Consider the following 22,451-nt stretch of genomic DNA (forward strand, 5'->3'; position numbering starts at 1 on the left):
TCCTAGCTGACCAGTGGAGGACTAGAAAACAAAGAGATCTACTCTATCAAATGGGGGAAAGAAAAAGAAAGAGAGATGGGTATAGCAAAGTTCCTGTCGTTCCCAGCTTGAACTCAGCTACATTTGACAACATTTAAATTAGCAGTGTGTGTGTGTGTGTGTGTGGTTGTACACACGAGTAAGGTATATTTATACGCACACACAAACGTTTGCATAAAACTATGTTGTATTCAGAGAAGACCCACTGAAATCAATGCGCCACATGAGTTATGCCCATTGATCTCCATGGTTCTACTCCAAGCAGAAACTAGCATCAGATACAACACAAGTTCTACAAAGTCAACGAGGCTCATTTCAGGAACTGCCTTATTCAAGATCACAGAATTTTTGTTACCTCTTGCTCAGGGTCATCATCCAATAGATTCATACGTTTCTTCACAACTCGGCCAGACGCTGTTACCGTTACAGAGTTCTTAACATTTGAGATTAAAATATGGAGACAAGAGAGAGAGAGAGAGAGAGAGAGAGAATGAGACAAATAGTAAAATTAAGGACAACGCTAACTGAATTTTTCATTTACTTTTGTTAAATATGGATTTAAGCAGCTTTATACTTAAGGATAGGTTAGTTAAAGTTTCAAAACGATTTGAAAAATGTGCACTGCACCTAGAAAAAACACAGACACCATCTTCTTAGGCGTCTTTGCTGAAAAGATTTAAAGGATAATTACAAAGCATTCAGGAGAATAATGAAGTCAAAAGTACATTCTCAACTGCTGCAGCAGAAATACAGACTAATAGTCACTGCACTCCAGAGAAGTAGCTTTTAAGCTTGCTGGGTATTTATTTATAGCACAGAAAAGCTAGATAAAGATTCTTTACTGTTGTTTATTCAAAAACCACATTCAAAATACTGTTTAAGCTGTTACTCATCCTCCCTTTATTAGCTATGTTATTTCTCTCTCATAACTATGTCCTAGCTCATTAAAAACAATACAATTCAATGTCACAGTAAACAACATTTAATGGTTTGTTGTGAATGTGCCGATCTAAGCTGTTTGTTTCCTCCCTGCTTAGCGTTATGTCTGAACCAGGGATTAAGATTGTTCCACAGAATCATAAAGTTAGAAGGGATCCTAAGGGACATCTAGTCCAACCCCCCTGCATACAGGAATCACGGGTCAAGAATCCCTGACAGAGGGCCATCCGAGCCCTCTCTAAAAACCTCAAATGAATCCACTACTTTCTTAGGTAAGTCTGCCCATTTTGCTCCAAATAAACCATGTTCAGTAAACCAAGAACAAACCTTGGCTACAGGCTGTGGTTTCCTAGGAGGGAAACAAACCATAATCCCGGTTTTCAGACAGAATGGTAAGCCAGTTATTGTGTCCCGCCCCTCCTCCCACCAACGCACAAGGAGAGAGAAGCTAAGATGATGCAAATTGCTTATGGCTCACTGGAACACGCAATACAGCCACTCAAACAACAGCATCATATTATGTCGCTGACTGCTCAGTGTTTAGATCCAAACACCTCTCACATGGGGACTGTGGTTTGGTAATTAATGTTTCTGCAACATCTCACAGCGCTTCCCCCACTCCTGCTATAAATCAGTAGGTAAGTAGCGGGCAGGAAGTAAGAGCCACGGAAAGAGACAGAGGGATATAAATCCAAGTTCTAAGCAGGGATGGGGAACCTGTGGCCCGTCGTACGTTGCTGGGCTCCTGCTCCCATCTTCTCTGACCACTGAACATGGGGGCTGGGGCTGATGACAGCACCAAAACTAGAAAACATTTCTTCCTTTTAAATAGCTTAAAAAACCCTATTTTAAAACCAAGCTTTGCTCTACAACCATGAGGATTGGAAGCCTTTTTCTTTTCAAAACAAAATCTAGTGTTTTCTGCTGCTCCAGAGAAGCGGACACGGGGCAATGAATTCAAACTACAAGAAAGAAGATTCCACCTAAACATTAGGAAGAACTTCCTGACAGTAAGAGCTGTTCGACAGTGGAATTTGCTGCCAAGGAGTGTGGTGGAGTCTCCTTCTTTGGAGGTCTTTAAGCGGAGGCTTGACAGCCATCTGTCAGGAATGCTTAGATGGTGTTTCCTGCTTGGCAGGGGGTTGGACTGGATGGCCCTTGTGGTCTCTTCCAACTCTATGATTCTATGATTCTAGTCCTTAGAAAAGAAACAATACAGTGGTACCTCTGAAGTCGAACGGAATCCGTTCCAGAAGTCCGTTCGACTTCCAAAACGTTTAGAAACCAAGGCACGGCCTCCGATTGGCTGCAGGAAGCTACTGCAGCCAATCGGAAGCCACACAAGGCATTTGGGGTCCAAAAAAACGTTCGCAAACCGGAACACTCACTTCCGGGTTTGCAGCGTTCGGGAGCCAGACTCGCAAGGCGTTCAGGATCCAAGTTACAACTGTAATAACAATAGTTATTACTGTTGTTATTATTATTCTACAACCCTACTTTTAGCTCTACTTTGTACACAGAGACTAAACAATTTAACAACTTACAAACAAGGGGCAAATCCCATCTTTCTCTGATGTTAGCAACGTTTTCTTGTTAGGCTTTGAAAGCATGCATTTTCTCCTCAAGGAGGATTTTCGAATGTAGCTCCGCTATAATTTCAAAGCTGCCTGACCTTTTACAGTGGTACCTCGACTTACGAAGATAATGCGTTCCAAACGCGCTCTCGTAAGTCGAAATTTTCGTAAGTCGAAAGGGAAAAAAAATCATAAGTCAAGAAAACCACATTTAAAAACTCGTAAGTCGAGGTATCGCGCCACTGCTTTCCCTTCGTAAGTTGAAAAATTCAGAAGCGGCGGCCATTTTTTTCCCTTCCGGAACTCATTTGGAAGTCGAAAACGTCGTAAGTCGAGGAGCTATAAGTCAAAGTACCACTGTATCTGAAAAAACTGCCCTATATGATCGTTTGTGAGCTGCACCTAAACTTCAGGTCTTCAGATGCAAGTCATCAGTATTTCATGGCGAGTTTCTAGGTCTTTTCAATGGTATGTTTTTTGTGATCTGCTTCAATGCAACAACTTTCAGGTGCCATGGAAACATTTTAAGAGCCACACTCTCCCCTAAACAGTTAACAGCTTCAGCAGAGGACCAAGCCTGCCTCTTGCTACACAATGGCCACAAAGGATTGATTCGCACTCGTGAATCTTCATCACCTGATAACCATTCATACAATCCAGCTCCAAGTTGTCTCCACTGAAAAGTACTGACGCAGGTGACTGTGAGAAGTTTTGACTGTGAATGAGTGAGGAAGCTGCATGTGTGATCCAGGCCTAAATGAGAGTTAATTTCTCCCCATCTGAGCTAGAGCTGAAATGAAAAGCATGGTCTCTACAATATACAAATTGCACAAATAAACAAGTTAAATAATAGTGATAACAACAATCCAGGTTTTTTGTGTTACATTCTCACATTATCTCCCCTTTTGGCCTCTATGACAAAGTCTTCCGTAACTTTCTGCTTCTCTGCGTTCTTTTCAGATTCCTTCAGCTTCAAAACTCTGGTTGAGAAAAATGAAACCAAGAGAGTCACATTCACAGGAAGGTGTGATGGAGAAAGTAAAACACTAATTTCACAGTCACTATGCATTCTGAGATGGAGCGGTAAGAGTCAGGAACCAGCACATTTTAAATAAGCACATGTTTGGCATCTCTTGCATGGCGGCATCAGAATCTGCCATGTCAGACCATACAACGTTACTTCTTGTGTTCCTGTGTGTAATGGTGGTATCAAAGGGCATGATCCAGGAATCTGTTTCATACGCGCGAGTGCACACACAGATAAAACATTTCAACTTTAACTCTTCAGTTCTGAGAATCCAGAAATTAATCACCTTTAAAAATATAAATTGGAAGATCTAGCTACGGGATATTGCTATAAATTCATGTTGGGTGATTCAAGATTATGATAAACAATGAACCTCCAATGAAGAAATAAAGATGATAAACAGTATGCCTCCAATAAGCTTGAAGGCAACAACCCACCATTGCCTCCAGCATCTAATACTGCCTCTGAACATATAGCTTCCATTTAGCTATCATGGCTATGAATTTGCCTAACCCTTTCCCAAACACATCTATAAGGACATGGAAACCTTGGCCAATCAGAAGTTCAGCTTGGACAGCTAAAGGTAAAAAGGTAAAGGACCCATGGACGGTCAAGTCCAGTCAAAGGCGACCATTGGGTTGTGGCGTTCATCTCGCTTTCAGGCCGAGGGAGCGGGTGTTTGTCTGCAGACAGCTTTCCAGGACATGTGGCCAGCATGACTAAGCCACTTCTGGCGCAATGGGACACCGTTACGGAAACCAGAGCACATGGAAATGCTGTTTACCTTCCTGTCGCAGCGGTACCTATTTATCTACTTCCACTGGCATGCCTTTGAACTGCCAAGTTGGCAGGAGCTGAGACAGAGCAACAGGAGCTCATCCCATTGCAGGGATGTGAACCGCCGACCTTCTGATCGGCATGCCCAAGAGGCTCACTTGTTTAGACCCCCGCGCCACCCGCGAGCTTGGACAGCGAATCCCTCAGTGAAGACTAAAGAACAACTGAGTCACAGGCAGGCACAGGCTACTTTCACAGCAAGACTTACTTAATCAAACTTGGCCCCACATGCAACACTCTTCCAGAAGTGTCTGGGTGGAAAGATATCCAGTCAGGTTCTAATGAGGAACATTCCATATACTGGATGCCATTCTTTGCCTGGAATGATGGAACAAAACATGTAAGTTATCTCAAACAAACGCAGAAGAGACCCCCTCCATCTAATGTATACTGAGAAGTTGTAGCATGCGTTTGTATCCTGATCTTCCGAGAAGGAAGTATGGGGTGTTGTCCTATTTTAGGCAACTTAACATTGGTTTCCACAGTCCAAATTCGCCACACTTCTTACAGAATATTGTTCAATTATCTCATCCCAGAATACAGTCCATTTGGCCAACCTTGCAGTTCTGTTTTCAAGCCATATTAACCACTAATAAATCTATTCCTGGGGGGCACAAAGAGTGTAGAATTTGAAATAAAACATGCAGTTTTCCATCTAATTTATTACAAGGGTACTTTACCAAAGTAATTCAAAAAAGGGATGAGCTACGACAGGTATGAGCCCGTCAGATTTTGCTGCCAAAGCAATTAAGACTGAAACACAATTTAATGCTTTCCTATATACAAATTGCCTAGTAATTGGATATGACACCTACCCTGAGTAATGGTTTTTTGTTTTTTTTAAAATCAGAGGCCCTCCAGATATTGTCACACTCCATATCCCATCAGCCCCAACAAGCACATAGCTGCGCTGATGTAAGTTGTAGTAATAATAATATAATAATATTTTTTTATTTATACCCCGCCCTTCCCCGCCAAACCGAGCTCAGGGCGGCTAACACCAATAAAATCACAACAAAAACATAAAACAATTCATTAAAATACAGATTAAAAATACAATTTAAAATTTAATTGAGACTGCAGCCTCATTTTTAAGTAGCCCACCAATCACACCAAAAGAATGAAACATCAGGGTTAAACTGAAACCAACCCAAAGGCTAGGTGGAACAGCTCCGTCTTGCAGGCCCTGAGGAAAGATGCCAAATCCCGCAGGCCCCTGGTCTCTTGTGACAGACCCTTCCAAGTCGGGGCCAGTACTGAGAAGGCCCTGGCCCTAGTTGAAGCCAACCTAGCACCCTTGTGGCTCGGGACCTCCAAAAAGTTGTTATTTGAGGACCTCTCCAGGAAATACCAGGAGAGGCAGTCCCTTAGGTACGAGGGGGTCCTAGTGCAAAACATCTGGTGGGCACCAGATTGGGGAAAGCTGCTTTAAATACTGAACACACTATTTTCACCCTGCTGCCTCCAAATATTATTGTCGGGTTGCAAGGAAGGTGGGCAGAAGATGCACATCTTTGCAACAGGAGAACAGCCGCTCAAAAGTTATTCCTTGATTTTGTATTCATGTCTGTGCTTAATCCAACAATACAAGGATGTTTCCTTATACAGTGGTACCCCGCAAGACGAATGCCTTGCACAACGAAAAACTCGCAAAACGAAAGGGTTTTGCGAGTTTTTAGTTGACTCGTGAGACGAATTCATCTATGGCTGTTTTTCGCTAGACGAATTCGTCTGGTGAGGTACCACTGTAAGCCGGCACTGGACCGCACCGCATTTTAAAGCTGCAGCGAGCGAACAGCAGCGCTGCTGTTCGCTCGCTGCAGCCTTAAAACGCGGCGCGGCGCGGCTCCAGTGCCAGTCGGAAGGGGCCCCCGGACTTTTTTCCCAATAGGAACGCATTAATTAAATTTTAATGCGTTCCTATGAGAAACGGTGCCTCGCAAGACGAAAAGTCTTGCGGAACGAATTAATTTCGTCTTGCGAGGCACCAATGTATACAAACAGAAAGCATGGCAACCTAATGTTGAACATGATTCTGCACACATGACTCTATCTTGAAATGGGCCAGTCAGGGAAACACAAGTGAAAAATTTGAAATGAATCATGGAGACATAGAATTGTAGAGTTGGAATGGATCCGGGGGGGGAGGGGGGTTATCTAGTCCATGGAGGAATCTGTGAACTTGAGATTAAAAGTCTCATGCTCTACCGACTGAGCTATCAGGAAATAATGCTGCACGGTTCTCTTCCTATTTTACACACCCACAATTTTCTGACTGATAATAAATATGTGACACTTGAATAGATTTACCAAAGTGTGGTCTTTCAATGAACAAACGTGGAAGATTCCTTTCTGTTTTTTCTTGTTAGGAGTGATGATGTAATGCCAAGGGTATCCTCCAATTTGAAATGTGTTCTCCAGGGAAGACACTTCGAAAAGCAGATCTGGGGTATCTGCGAAGGTTAACATGAACAGCTTCATAATTCCATATGTTATTCAGTAAAGCTTTCAGGACTGCACACACAAGAGTTTACAGCACTAAACACTGAAAGTTTATAGTGTAACAATGATTATCCGGAACCCTGCAACCTTGCATTCAATCAGCAGTACATAAAACAGACACCTGGACACAAGACATAACATTTTCCCTTTACTGATTGTGTTTATTTTATTATTTTGTGAATCGCCTTTCACGTGTGTCTCAAGGCAGTTCACAAGTATAGTATATAAACAGTCAAAAACAGTTTACAAAACAGTACAAAATAACCACTAAGGATAGCTTGCCGGAACAAAAATATCTTCAATTGTTTCCACGAAGTACACGTTAGGTGCCTGCCAACTCTTATAAGATACGCTGAAAACCCTGCTCAGAGCTACCGTGGAGTGGGCTTCTGGTATTTTAGGAACTTCAAGGAAGAACTCTCCCGGATAATGCAGTGACCTATTTCATATATAAGGGATAATGTGGTTTCCTAAGTAACCTGGTCCTGAGCTGCACAGGGCTTTGTATGTTAGCACCAAAACCTTGAAGTTTGCCTGGTAGCGGATTGGTTGCCACTGCAAATCTTGCCAGCAATATGCTGGTGATAGTTTGCTCCCCAAAGCAGCCTAGCTGCATTCTGAACCAGCTGCAGCCTCTGGACCATTCTCCAGGGTAGCCCCACATGGCGCACATTGCAGTAATCCAACCTTGCATGGACAGTAGTGGTCAAGGTAGTGCCTGATCCAGGAATGGACATTAACTGTCTTACCAGCTGAAGCTGTTACATTGCATTGTACATTGCAAATTGCACAGTACTGTCGTACCTTGGTTTTTGAATAGCTTAGTTCTCAAACATTTTGGCTCCCAAACGCCACAAACCTGGAAGTGACAGTTCCGGTTTGCAAGCTATTTTTGGAAGCTGAATGTCCGACGGGGTTTCCATGGCTTCCGATTGGCTGCAGGAGCTTCCTGCAGCCAATCAGAAGCTGCGTTTGGGTTTCTGAACATTTTGTAAGTCAACTGGACTTCCAGAACGGATTCCATTTGAGTTCCAAGGTACGACTGTACTAGGTTTTATGCTGTCCAAAGCCACAGGGGATAGGGTAACAGTCCAAAGTGTGTGTGTGTGTGTGTGTGTGTGAGAGAGAGAGAGAGAGAGAGAGAGAGAGAGAGAGAGAGAGTCTGCAATCCTATATATCCTTTCCTGGGAGTAAGCCCAAACAAATGCAGTGGTGCTTACTTCTGAGGAGACATGCAAAGGACTGCATTAACAGTATTAATACAAATTCCAAAACAATTACTATACCAATGCACATAAAAGCAGCTGTTACTGGCAGCGCTAGGGCTTTTTCTAAAATGTGAAACCGACCACTTGTGGTAATGAAACTATAACCCCGTAGAAATACCTGTTATTTTAATATTGCAGGGAATGCCGAAGGGGTATTTTCCCACAATCCCAGCTTTGCCATTCCAGCTGCACTCTTGTCCCAGATCCACCTGGCGCTCTGTGAACTATAAGAAAACAAAAGAAGCCTGCTTAATTCTTTTGACACATGTATGATTGTTCTATTCTAAAGAAAGTTGCTGCACTGTGTTCTCATCTAAGGAAGTTTTAAGTCTGCTTGTTTTTAAGTTATTCCTTGTTTCTAAATCTGAGCTTCAACATTTATCTCTAGAAGCATACGCAAATGAAAAAGGAACGAGAACCTGAAGCCTAGAAGGGCCTCTCTGTTTGGTCCTCAGAACCCTTCTAGGCCTTGCCCCTCACTGGCCCTTCCTCTGCACCCAAAGCGTTCTTGCCCGGATGGAATGTGATCTTGAACTCTTGATGCCTCTTGCTTGCCTGAACCAGGGCAGTCCAACTTTTCAAACCACGTGGGCCACAAGAATACTTTGGCAGAAAACCCACAGGATGCACACTGCCTTGTTGGGCAGGGGCGAGCAAGGCCAAAAATTTGACACCCCACCTCCCCACTCTTTGTGCTGCCTTCCCAAAGCCGGGTAAAGGAGGCCCTAGTCTTTGGGAAGGAGTTGTGAGGCTCTGGCAAGGTCCTAGAGCCCTCCCACCTCCTCCCCAATGCAGGGGAAAGCGCTAACTAGGCTTTGGGAAGTAGGCAGGAGGACTCTAGGATGCTGTCAGGGCCCTCACACCTCATTTCCCAAGCCCAGTGCCTCACTTACATGGCTTGGGGAAGGCTGGGGGGGTGGAGAGCGTCAAATATTGCCTCGAGGGCCACATGCAGTTCTTGGGCTGTGCATTGGACCATCATAGTCTGGATGAAGGACCATCCTAGTCTAGATGAAGGACCATCCTAGTCTGGCTGCTTTTGCTTCTGGGTCCTGTCCACTTACCAGCATGAGGAAGGTTGCTCACAGAAGGGAATGTGGCTGACGAAGGTTCTGCAGCACTGCAAAACGCTATGGCTAGGATGCTATTGCTCGATCGGTTTTTGGAACAATGACCTCCTCCAGCCAGGTGCCCTGCAAACGCCCCGTTGAGCACCAAACGCCATTATCCACATGACCAGTTGTCGGGGATGGCAGAAGCTGCACACCAGGAATCTCTGAAGGGCATCAGGTTGGGAAAGTCCGATCTGGGGAGGCACATCTCTGCCACCCACAAAAATAAGTTGAAATCATTTTGTTTCTGTTTTTTCCCCCCATATGCTTCTTCTGGAGTTCCGTGGAGAGCCAATTCCCTCTCTTGTGTATGATTCAGGAACCAAGTTTATGCTGATGTGCAGTAGGGGATATTTGATACTGACTCATATCAATGCCTTTTTTACCCTTGCTTCTCCCATTCTTCTGTTGCTTCTCCCCAACCTTAAGCTTGTAAGCTATGTTACTCTAAAACAACTTCTGCATCAAAGGTGCTGAAATATCAGTACTGATTCTGCTCATGGTCCTTTACCTGCTCAGAGATAGCCTGGAAGCTGTACAGCCTGACAAGGCCAGTGCTGTGTGTCACAACCAGCATGTTGTGCGACAACACGGCGTCTGTCATGCCATTTCCAAAGATCTGGATTGAGCAGAAAGAAAATCAATGAAGAGATCAGTAGAGGCCACCTGCCCTTGACAAAAATCATCAGCATTGGTTAGAAATTAGGACCTGGAGCCATACAGGGTGGTATATAAATTTAACAACAACAACCACAACCACCACCACAACCAAGGCTTCTCAGGCTTTCTAAAATAAGCAATTTGTACCGATCAATGGCTTTACTTTCTGAGACCACTCGAAAAGAGGACAGCTAACCCCTAGGACAGCAGACTTACTTTTTTGTCAAGTTCTAGCATCCCGACGAACGATAGCGGCAGAACTCTGAACACGGCAAGGAAGAAAAGCACAGACCGTTGGATGCCAGCCTAAGAAGGAACATGCCGTAAACAGTTATTACACTTCAGCTTGGGCATGATAGGCCAGAGGTAGAAACGAATTCTCATTATCTTTTTCCTCAAGCACGTATAAAGGTATGCACACATGCATCTATCAAAACAACAGCGCTTATGATGGTATAATCTCTCGGAGAGAGCAACATGGCTTCCACTCTGGAAACAGATGTACTAGGGGTGTGGATTGGCCTTGTGTACTTCCTGAATTAAGAGGCGAGTGTGGTGATCCAGATAAGACTGCCCAAGTTGGATCGAGCCATTAACAAAGCAATGTTAGAAACTGAGATACGGAAGCTAGGAGCTAAATGGCACTCTAAATCTAGGTTATGGGCGCAACAGAGGAATGTTTTCTCATAACAAGGACACAAAACTGAAAATGAATGAACTGCAGCTAAAATACTATGTTCATTTTTCACATGGTCTAGTCCTTCCCATGCCCACCCCCCCATTATTATTAAGAGGGTCTCTTTTACAACCTTCAGAGAGTAGCTGGAAGTGGGGAGGCAGAAAAAGGTCTTCCTTTCCTTCCACTGTGCAGTTTTAATCTGAAATCTTAGGTGCAGTACTCAGAAACAGCTTGCGCTAATGAAATTCCCTATCGTAAAACATGCCTGGAACAATGGGAGTTTTTGAACGCTGTTGACAAGGCATCTCAAGTCAGATCAGGGACTCCCAAAGTCCTGAGATACTTTATAGACTCGGATGCCCCAAGTATCCTTGTCCTTTAAAGACACAGTACAGTGGTACCTCGGTTTACAAACAGTCCTGCTTACGAACTATTCGGTTTACGAACTCCGCAAAACCAGAAGTAGTGTTCCGATTTGCAAACTTTACCTTGGTTTATGAACGGAAGCCGAATGGTGGAAGGGCACCAATGGCGGGAAGCCTTATTAGGGAAAGTTTGCCTCGATTTAAGAACGGATTCGGTTTAAGAACGGACTTCCGGAACAGATTAAGTTCGTAAGCCGTGGTACCACTGTAATCCCACAAGTAAAATCAGGGAGAAAGTTTCCTATATAGCACCCAAAAAGGTCTCCTTTTGAAAGCAAATACTTTCAAGCCAACGTACCTGCCGTGCGGCCGCAGGGAGTTTCTGCTGAGCTGACTTGACAACCATGACCTCTTGAGGAACATCCCAACTTAGATATCTAGTGGTAAAAGGTAAACGGATCAAATAGAAGGTAAACGGGCCAAAACACAAATCTCTTGCTGAGATGCTTTGAATACTTCACTCTCTCAGGCCCTTCCTTCTACCAAAAGTGGACAGTGGCGCTCTGCTAATCTCTGATGGGTTGTGTTGCTGCGGTGCAAACATAGCAGAGGAGCCAACCTGAGGTTCCTGCATTTGCACCGCACTGACCTCACCACCAAACCGCGAGAGGCAGTGAAGGATAGGCGTGCCTGGCGTACTCTGGTCCATGGGGTCACGAAGAGTCGGACACGACTGAACGACTGAACAACAACAACAATGACCTCACCACCTCCTCACCCCTCCTGGAAGGCAGCAGCTGACTAGAGGTCAGGTGAGAGCTGCCACCCCACCAAGCCATTCCCTGCTGCCATTTTCCCATTCTGGAACTGCCAAGAAAAAGGACCAACCTAATTGGACAAAAGGAAATAAACTGTTAAACAGCACCTATTATTTAAGAGGCTCTGTTGGTGTAAGGTCCGTGGGGTGGTTGCTCACGAGTAGCCAGGCAAGACTCCAACAAACCGTCTTTTAACAGGTTTATTGTGCATGCTATTTACAGTGCAGAGCTACAAGTTCATGTCAGCATCAGCCACTCGCAGAATCCGGGAGTGGCCCCTTCCGGCTGTGACCCCAACGTAAGAGTTTCGGTATCCCAAATCTCCACCTCCCCTCCTTGCGTTTCACCTCTCTGCGCACTTGGGGCGCTGGAAATGGCCTATCTCCCTCCTCGTCCGCTGAGCGAGGGGAGTGCAGGGTCTCTCCAACATCCCCAGAGCCTCTGATCTCAAGACCTGAAACTGCCTGCCCCTCCCTGCTGGAGACATCGCTACTTCCTCCGCTGGAAGAGGAGGTACTGCTGGTCAGGTGGGGCCGGGGCTCTCTGTAGCACCCCGAGAGCCCTTCCACCACCCTGTGCTGAGCTGGGGACAGTTCCCTGACAGTTGGTAATAAGCAAACCCTGAAGATGTGGAAGAATTCTCTCCCCAGTAAGAAAGCGATATTAAAATAATTTTGGAATCAATCTTCCTTGGGACCCAAGCAGCTATCACCTCCTCCATCTTCCACGAAAAGACTGTGATATAAGAAGAAGAAGAAGAAGAAGAAGAAGAAGAAGAAGAAGAAGAAGAGGAGGAGTTTGGATTTGATATCCCGCTTTTCACTACCCGAAGGGGTCTCAAAGCAGCTAACATTCTCCTTTCCTTTCCTCCCCCACAACAAACACTCTGTGAGGAGAGCGGGGCTGAGAGACTTCAAAGAAGTGTGACTAGCCCAAGGTCACCCAGCAGCTGCATGTGGAGGAGCAGAGACGCGAACCCGGTTCACCAGATTACGAGTGTACTGCTCTTAACCACTACACCACACTGTCTCTCAATATAAGGCAAAGGCCGGTCTTAATCTGATAAAGGTTGGCGCTTTCGTCCTGAGTGCATGACTCAGAAATACAGACAATTATCAATTCCAGGAAGAGGTACTTTTGAGTTGGGAAGGAAATTTGGCTTTGTTTGCATTTCAATTAAGAGCTAATCTGCACTTCTCAAAACCAACCTGCGAATCGCAAGGCAGCCAACCTCTGAAATTTACACCTCTCCGGATTGTACAAATGCAGTTCTCCGACCAAACAGTACATAAAGATTTGCATTATATTAGGGGCAAATATGTGTTGAAATGCATATATTTGCAAAAATAACAGACAAAAAAAGATTGCTTACAAAAATGCATCATAACAAGCATGTTTTTGTACGCAGTTCTGTATATTAGTCAAATCTATAGCAAACAAATTGGCTTTTCAATGAGAAATTCATATTAAAACGCTGGCAGATTTTCACGGGATTTTTTTTTAAAATGCAAATTGCTGCAGAAATGTGGAGAATTAAATTTAAAGCTGGAAAAATGATGTACCAAGAGGTATATTCATCCATCCCTACTTGTGAGGCAATGTACAATGGTACCTCAGGATACAGACGCTTCAGGTTACAGACTCCGCTAACCCAGAAATAGTACCTCGGGTTAAGAACTTTACCTCAGGATGAGAACAGAAATTGTGCGGCGGCGGCAGCACGGCGGCAGTGGGAGGCCCCATTAGCTAAATTGGTACCTCAGGTTAAGAACAGTTTCAGGTTAAGAACGGACCTCCAAAACGAATTAAGTTCTTAACCCGAGGTACCACTGTACTTTGGATTGTGCTGAAGTTAAGTCCTGCTGAGTTCAATGGGTCTTACACGCTAGTAAGTGGACACAGGATAGTGGCCTTGAGTGGTATGCCCCACTAGGAGGGACTTGCTTTCAAGTAAGCATTCATAGGATTTCACTCTGTGCTGAGAAGTAACCCTCAAGCAATCTTACACTAAAGCCTACCTTCTTTACCTGAATTTGCAGTGGGGAGCAAGGTACACTTTTTCAAGTATTTCCCCTGTACTTGCGGAAAGGCGAAGGAGCCAGTTGTTTGCTGTCAGAACCAACAAGGAAGGTTTGTAGTCTGATTGACTCGGCAGCACTTCACCCTGTATTAAGAAATAGAGAATGTTCCTATGTTGTGTATTTTTGTGTTTTAATACTGTAAACCGCCCTGTGATCATCGGAGGAAGGGTGGTATAGAAATTGCCGTATTTTTCGTTCCACAAGACGCACCTGAACATAAGACGCACCTAGTTTTTAGAGGGGGAAAGAGGGAAAGCCCTGTTTTTTCGAGGATCAGCTCAAAGTGGTGCAGCTTTTTTTGCAAAGGGAAAAGCCCTGTTTTTTCGAGGATCAGCTCAAAGTGGTGCAGCTTTTTTTGCAAAGGGAAAAGCCCTGTTTTTTTGAGGATCAGCTCAAAGTGGTGCAGCTTCTTTTTCAAAGAGGAAAAGGCCCGTTTTTATGGGGTTCAACTCACAGTTCTGCAACTTCTAGTCCTACAGCCATTTCTACAGTTTCCAGACAGTTAATCAGCCAGTCACATGTTGCTGGGAAAACAAACAGCCTCCCTCTGCATTCAACTATGGAGGCCTGGGATCTCTCCCCAATCACTTGCTGAACAGCTGTTCAGTGGCTTCCTTTCAACACCCCTTCTCTCTTTGTAAAAAAAGAGCACGATCTGCTTTTGGCCCCTAGGAAATTCGGCTCCAGGGACCATGCATTCGCTCCATAAGACGCACAGACATTTCCCCTTACTGTACTTTTTAGGAGGAAAAAAGTGTGTCTTATGGAGCAAAAAATACAGTAAATCATTATTAATAATAGTAATGATGAGCATTAGTTAGTTATTATAACTACAACCATGGGCAGCTATCCCCCCATCTCTCTGTTGGAGTCTCAGCTTCTTATCTGTGAAGCGATTCCCAACCCCAAATAGTGAACCTGTGTGAATGCCAGTCACTCTTATGGAGAAAATGCGAAGTGCTGAACTTAAGGCAACTCTGAATATTTGCTCTACACAATTTGGAGACTTGGTTCACCTCTGATAGGGATCCCAATGGGCTGTGCAATGTGTCCATGTGGACAGAACACACAAGTAACACATGACACTCCACTTCTGGACTTGTAACATATGAGCCGCCTTACCTTCCAGCTGTTATTGCGAATGGACATTTTGCCATCCTTTCAATCGGTGTTCAAAACTCCCTTTGTTCTTGGTGCATTTTGCGACAGGGAATTTCATTAGCACGAGCAGTTTCTGAGCTCTGGGCGCAGTATTGCGCCTAAGATTTCAGATTAAAACTGCAGAGTGGAAGGAAAGGAAGACCTTTTTCTGCCTCCCCACTGCCAGCTCCTCTCTGAAGACTGGAGAAGAGACCCTCCTGAGAATATTGGGGGTGGGGGGTGGGGAGGGGAAGGACTTGACCTTGTGAAAAATGAACCTAATACTTTATTAGGTTCATTGATGCTTTTGAATTAAGGTGCTGGAGGAGACTCTCGAGAGTCCCATGGACTGCAAGAAGATCAAACCTATCCATTCTGAAGGAAATCAGCCCTGAGTGCTCGCTGGAAGGACAGATCCTGAAGCTGAGGCTCCAATACTTTGGCCACCTCATGAGAAGAGAAGACTCCCTGGAATAGAACCTGATGTTGGGAAAGATGGAGGGCACAAGGAGAAGGGGACGACAGAGGACGAGATGGATGAACAGTGTTTTCCATGCTACCAACCTGAGTCTAACCAAACTGCGGGAGGCAGTGGAAGACAGGAGTGCCTGGCATCAGCGGCGTAGCAAGGGGGGGTGGAGGGGGCAGGGGGCCCCCTGTAGCGCCCCGGGGGGGGGTGACACTCGGGGTGGAGTCCTGACCCCGCAATCCCTGCCTCCAGCCAGTGGCGAAAAAAGCCGCTGAAAGAGGGGGCTTTCCCCCTTTCAGCGGCTTTTTTCGCCGCTCCGCTCCCTGAGCGAAGCCCACAGGGAAAGGAGAGGGGCGGGCCAGCGAGGGGAATGACACCCCCCTCGCTGGCCCAATTCCTCTCCTTTCCCCGGGACCGCTGCGCTCTCCGTGTGCATGCGTCAGCTACGCCCATGCCTGGCATGCTCTGGTCCATGGGGCCACGAAGAGTCGGACACGACTAAACAACAACAACAAATATTTTAGCTGCGGTTCATTCATTTTCAGCTTTGAATTCTTGCTATAAAAAAGCGCGCCGAGACATTCCGTTGTTGCGCCCATAACCTCGGTTTAAGGTGCCCTTTAGCTCCTAGCTTTCACATCTCAGATTCTAACACTGCTTTCAATACGGAGCAATGCCACAGCGACATAGCATAACACAGCACTTGCCAGTCACAGCAGCTTCAGAACGTGCACCCTATTATGACTTGCAAACCCATAAGCCGCTTGCTTTAAAACATTTCTTATCCAGGGTATTGAGGCTTCACAATCTTGTAAGGAAGCTCGCAAAGTGATGGGTTTTGTCCACACATAAGCGTATTTGAACCCGATTACCGGAAGATGACTGTACAGATGTAAATGCCTGTACAGACAGGCGCTGCCCAGACTTTAAGAGATGCTGATTATTTCAGTCCCAAAAGGCGGCTCCCCAAAGATTATTTCATGCGTTGGACTTCCAGTTAAAAGGAAAGAAGGAAGGAAAACAATAATAATATGCTAAATGTGACACAAGGGAGTCTGGTTCTTGTTTTTCTCAGCAAAGTTGTTTCGTTTTAAAAAAGAGAGAGAAAGAAATCTTACCACTGGGCATTCCAATAACAAGGCATCTTCTATTTTTTCCGATCTAGGCCGCCTTGGCATTTGATAAATTATCCTCGGCTCCGGTGTGGTGCTGAGAAAGCGGGGGGGGGGGGGGGGAGGAATTAGAGTATATTATTTTCCATGATTCAAAAAAGTCTTTTTAGCTATCGTTATAAATAACGACCAAGACTTTATACACACCGTACATATAAGTGCAGGACGCCCATGTCCCCAGAATCCTGGGAACTGTAGTTCACCCCTTACAGAGCTACAAATTCCCAGCACCTTTAGCAAAGACCACGTCCTTCCTCTCCTCTCTTCTTCATTCCCTTGTCCCTCCTATTGCCAGAGAAGGTAGGGGCCTGGTACTGCCTCTGGCCAAAACTCTCCTGTTCTTGCCTGTCATCACCGAGGTGCAAAGGCACCATCAGGGTAAGACTTCTGGGAAGATGTCCAGGCCTCACTCAGCAACATGAGCCAGGATGGTCCTCAAAAACCCAGTTGGGCTGGCTTACTGTTCTTTGGAGTAATACACATTACCATCTAAAGAGCTCCTCTGCACGAAGATCATTAAGGTCAGAGCCTAAAATTAACAAGTTGCACCAATGCCAAGGAGAGGTGCATGCATGTTGTGGAATACGGCTGCTGTGAATTTCTATCTTCACCGAATACCATGACCAAGATCATTTGATTTCTGTTGGATGCTATTTTTAAAACCTACTGTAAGTGCCCATAGGTGCTACAAATGCAGTGGTAGGTTAGTCTACAACTTAAAAACAACAACTAAGATAGGTACCTACTGGCGCCTTCTCCCCCTTGAGGTCTGGCCGTGGCACGCACAAAATGTCTGAGCCCTTCTTCTCTCCCCTTAAAAGTAAGGTAAAAGGTAAAGGACCCCTGGAGGGTTAAGTCCAGCCAAAGGTGACTATGGGGTTGCAGCACTCATCTCGCTTCCAGGCTGAGGGAGCCGGCGTTTGTCCACAGACAGCTTTCCAAGTCATGTGGCCAGCATGATTAAACCGCTTCTGGCGCAACGGAACACCGTGACAGAAATCAGAGCACACGGAAACGCCATTTACCTTCCCGCTGCAGCAGTACAGTGGTACCTCGCTAGACGAAAAACTTGCTAGACATTCACTAACGAAAGGGAGACTTGCAAGACGAATTTCCCTATGGCCGTGACTCGCAAAACGAAAACGTTTTGCAGTCCCCCCCGTCAAACCGCGCTTCCTCTGACCGTGCTTCGCAAGACGAAATTTCCGCTGTACGACAGCACTCGCGGAACGGATTAATTTCGTCTTGCGAGGCACCACTGTATCTGTTTATCTACTTGCACTGGCGTTGCTTTCGGACTGCTAGGTTGGCAGGAGCTGGGACAGAGCAATGGGAACTCACCCCATCGCGGGGATTCGAACCGCCCACCTTCTGATCGGCGAGGCTCAGCGGTTTAGATCACAGCGCCACCTGTGTGGAGCTGGAGGAGGAAGTTGCAAGAGCGACTCTTTCCTGCTCCATGAGCCTTTCAAAGTTCAGATTAACTCAACCGGATTTCACTTTTACACTCATTTCTCTCTTTATGTCTCTCGGGGTGGCGCCAGCTCAAAAAAATCTAAATGTACCCACTGGGCCTAAAAGGGTTGGTGACTCCTGAACTGATATGACTGCTTGAGAGCAGCAATAACAGCAGCACAACGACCATGTGTCCTACTTTGCTGAGGACAGCCCTCTGCCTGAAAGAGTCTTCAGTTTGAAGGTCTCTCCGGCCCAAGTCCGATGAAAAGTTAAAAGAGCCAGAAGGGAAAACAGCAGTGAAGGAGCGTTCAAGGTGTCCACCGACAATAAAAACTTGAGAAACAGACTGAGCAGGTCACCACAGCTCACGATCTTTCCCACTATGAAGAGGCGCGCTGCATTTCTATTTGAATTCTAAATTTGTAACTATGCATATTTGTGCACATATGCAAATATTATGCAAATCTATCTCCTCGTTTGCCCTCTTTTTAAAATCAAAACATAAATGGCCACCCTAGAGCTGCACTGGGAGCTTGGGGGCCAAATATCCCACTTCACTAGACAGGCTATTCTTCCTGGTTACATTTTACCAAAGTCTTTATTTACAGATGTAACCAACGCACTTCAGCAAACAGCCGCAGAGCAATATTTTTTAAAAAAACAAACTACATAAAACGCACAACCACAATTACACCAACAATTACACAAATTCTTAAGTTCAATTGTAAAACGGCGGACGAAGCAATATCAAAGTGATTTGGAGTGCATAAATTGCACAGTAAGAAACAAACAAGCTTTCCGCTACAAATGGAAACGGCGACAACTCGGTTTGTTCTTTTCTCTCAGCTGAAATACAGGCAGCAACCCTTTTAGGTGTGGCCAAGTGACATGCTCCACTGATGGCGGGGGGCAGGAACGGAACCCCCGCTCAAAATGGTCGCCGCCTGTATGCATATAGCTGTGTGGAGGCATGTGTATTCATGCAGTTATTTAAAAATCCATATGCTTAGGATTTCTAAACAATCATGCGCTTTTCTTTTCTTAACATAAATCCTCTCCCGTTTGAAAAACAATTTTGACCTCGGATGTGAATGCAAAAATAAAGAGGTCTTATTTATTATATTTATTTATTTGTCACTTACAAACAAAAAATAAAATAAAAAATAAAATAAATCCTTCCAGTAGCACCTTACGAGACCAACTAAGTTTGTTCTTGGTATGAGCTTCCGTGTGCATGCACACTTCTTCAGATACAAGATACTTCAGATACTCTGAAGAAGTGTGCATGCACACGAAAGCTCATACCAAGAACAAACTTACTTGGTCTCTAAGGTGCTACTGGAAGGATTTTTTTATTTTTTATTTTGATCTGACTATGGCAGACCAACACAGCTACCTACCTGTAACTGAAACAAAAAATATTTTGTCTTAAAGTGACTTACACACACACACACACACACACACACACAAAGATAGACTTACACACACACACACATATATGTAAGATAGATAGATAGATATATGTGTGTGTATACACACATACATACACCATGGCACACTAGGGATTTGAACTTTGTTCTCCCCACTTCAAGGTTCAACACTCTAACCACTGCACCAAATTGTCTCCCAAAAATACTGTGGTTCTTAAAATGAGATATTCTGTGCCACATTGCAATCCTCTATTTTACAAATATAAAGAAGACAGTGTCACAAGATGTAGGAGAAAAATCACTTCTAAATGTGTGTGTTTTTAAATAAAATTTTAAAAAGGTAAATTACCTGCTTACACAGCACCGATAATTGTCGAAATAAATCCTCCCACTTTGATAAGCAATTGGAGATGTGGAATGTGTTGTCCACACGTTCCTGAATGTTGTGCTTTCCTGAAATAAATCACAGTGGTCTGTTATAAAAAAAATGTGGTTTAGGAAATGTACTTTAAAAGGCCCTACATTAATCATTTGTATTTATTTTGTATTGAATGCAATGCCTGTTTTCCGTATTAGGCTAAAGGATCCTAGCAAAGGAACTCTAGCAAACTGGTTTGTTTTTTAATGATTATATACTACTGTAAAACATCAGAAAAACGGGGCTTTTGTGAATAAAAACACATTTTTGCATCTAAGAAAGAACGTTATACTTCCTTTGATTAATAAAATGTAAACTGTGCATGGCATTATTACATTTTTTTGTATCAATTAAATACATTTCCACTGGATTCCATTACAGATACAAAGCCTGTACAACAGGAATCTAAGGTCTATGGCTGCAATTGTATGCCTATGTGTGGGCATGTATAGGTTTCAGCAATGTCTTAAGGTGAAAAGAAAACATAAATTAAGAAGCAGAAGTAGCATTTCTACATTACAAATATTTTGGGCTGAGGTGATAAAGAGTGGCAGTCCTTTTCCAACTATAGAATCCAAAAAGTTTCTACAATTTCTCATAGCCTATCAGTTACCCTGAGTGATTAACCCCTGAACTCACCTTAGTCAACAACCTCTAGCAAGATAGGGGGCTTTGATTTCATAACCACGGAGGAGAAATCATGTTGGATTATACAGCATGGTTTTTTGTTTTTTTTAAAGTTGGTTTTCTTTCTTGGTCACCCTGAGTGGAGCATAGGTATCAGTAGGTCAGGATCTTTCTTTTTTTTAAGACAATATAAACATTCAAGAGTAAGCCCAATGAACAAATATGGGACTTACTTCTGAGTAGATACTCATTGGATGGCACCAACGATAGAAGCAAAAGAGTCAGTAATACTGTGTCTGAAACTCACTGATCTTCTGTGTATCAAATTAGGTAAAGGGACCCCTGACCATTAGGTCCAGTCGCGGACGACTCTGGGGTTGCGGCGCTCATCTCGCTTTATTGGCCGAGGAAGCAGGCGTACAGCTTCCGGGTCATGTGGCCAGCATAACTACGCTGCTTCTGGCAGCGCACGGAAATGCCATTTACCTTCCCGCCGGACCCATACCTATTTATCTACTTGCACTTTTCTGGTGTGCTTTCGAACTGCTAGGTTGGCAGGAGCAGGGACCGAGCAACGGGATCTCACCCCGCCGCGGGGATTCGAACTGCAGACCTTCTGATCGGCAAGCCCTAGGCTCTGTGGTTTAACCCACAGTGCCACCCGTATCAAATTAAAGACCCCTTAATCTTGCCTGCGTTAACAATCCCTGAAAATTCACCCTGTTAGTACAGCTTCACACACTACAAATTTTCTACACGGGAAACCTATCAGTGATTATCACAATTTATGATTGACATATGGATTTCGTTTCTACGCAGAAGTACTTTCTTCACAAGATTCAGCTACAACACAGTGCTATGGGTTTTCAGTACCGGTATTTACCTGGCATACCAGCTTCCTCAGAATCCCCATGTTTTTCCTATAGACCACACCAGCATCTTTTGCGTGAAATCCCTGTGACCGTCTGGTGAGTACAAAGCAAATATTTCGATTTTCGAATGCATCAGCAGAAGGTAATCTGCTTGTGGCAGATAAGGCAAACATACTGGAAAGCACGTTGGTGGAACATCAAACTTCCACTTGGTTCCCCCAATTTCCACTTGGTTTATTCAGGAAACACAAGAAGTCTAAACAAAAAGGGGGTGGGGAGAAAAAAAGTTGCTCAGTTAGCCAAATATGGAAATAAATCACAGCAAAAGCTAAAACTCATCCGTACAACCCTAGGTGCTAGATTTGCAGTTTGAAAAAAGGGGGCGAGGCTCCTGCACCTTTACGAGTTGCCTGGTTTTGCCCCCCTAATCGCCGAGGGACCCAGTTTACGGTTCTGAAGATGCAATCCTCACGCGTAAACTTACTTGGGAGTCAGACTCACTGGAACGCATTGGGGCTTTTCTGCGAATGCAAGCAAAGGGGTCAGGGATGTAACCGCAGGCGCTGGATCTCCACATATCGGTGTGGAATATGCCGCCCGACAACCGTCCAGATCAAGATCCGACCAGCAGGAACTTACTAGGGAGTAAGCCCTATGGCACACAAGGAGGGGCTTAGTGAGCGACTCAACAAGCACAGGATTCCATTGCAAACCTTCCAAGCGGGAATGGCTGCCGTTTCGCACAAAGCAACTTAAAAACAGTATATAGATATAATGTAGAGGAGACCCGCGCCTGGTTTTATGCCCTCGCGCGCCTCCGACTACCCAGCGCACGCGCACGCAGAACAACAACAAACCTCTCAGGACGGCGCAGGGGTTAAAACCGCGCGCCTGCAAAAGCTGGGCCAGTTCCTTCGGCAGGGACACTTTCGTTTCCCAATCTCCGCCTCTTCGCAATGCACGG

General features: G+C 44.8%; 1 protein-coding gene across 1 annotated transcript; it reads right to left on the reverse strand.

The window, feature by feature from the left end:
* Positions 1–368: 368 nt before the first annotated feature.
* DCAF17 (DDB1 and CUL4 associated factor 17) lies at positions 369–22,241 on the reverse strand. The gene is made up of 13 exons (XM_033168207.1): positions 21,972–22,241; positions 21,499–21,743; positions 19,920–20,023; positions 16,629–16,719; positions 13,848–13,984; positions 11,361–11,439; positions 10,175–10,264; positions 9,810–9,917; positions 8,305–8,410; positions 6,727–6,869; positions 4,625–4,734; positions 3,445–3,532; positions 369–472 (listed from the first exon to the last, which is right to left on the reverse strand). The coding sequence occupies exons 2-13, from the start codon at positions 21,658–21,660 to the stop codon at positions 377–379; spliced, it is 1,314 nt and encodes a 437-aa protein (XP_033024098.1). The 5' UTR covers positions 21,661–21,743; positions 21,972–22,241; the 3' UTR covers positions 369–376.
* Positions 22,242–22,451: the final 210 nt, after the last annotated feature.

Source organism: Lacerta agilis, chromosome 1 (genome assembly GCF_009819535.1).
Source record: "Lacerta agilis isolate rLacAgi1 chromosome 1, rLacAgi1.pri, whole genome shotgun sequence".
NCBI lineage: Eukaryota > Metazoa > Chordata > Lepidosauria > Squamata > Lacertidae > Lacerta > Lacerta agilis.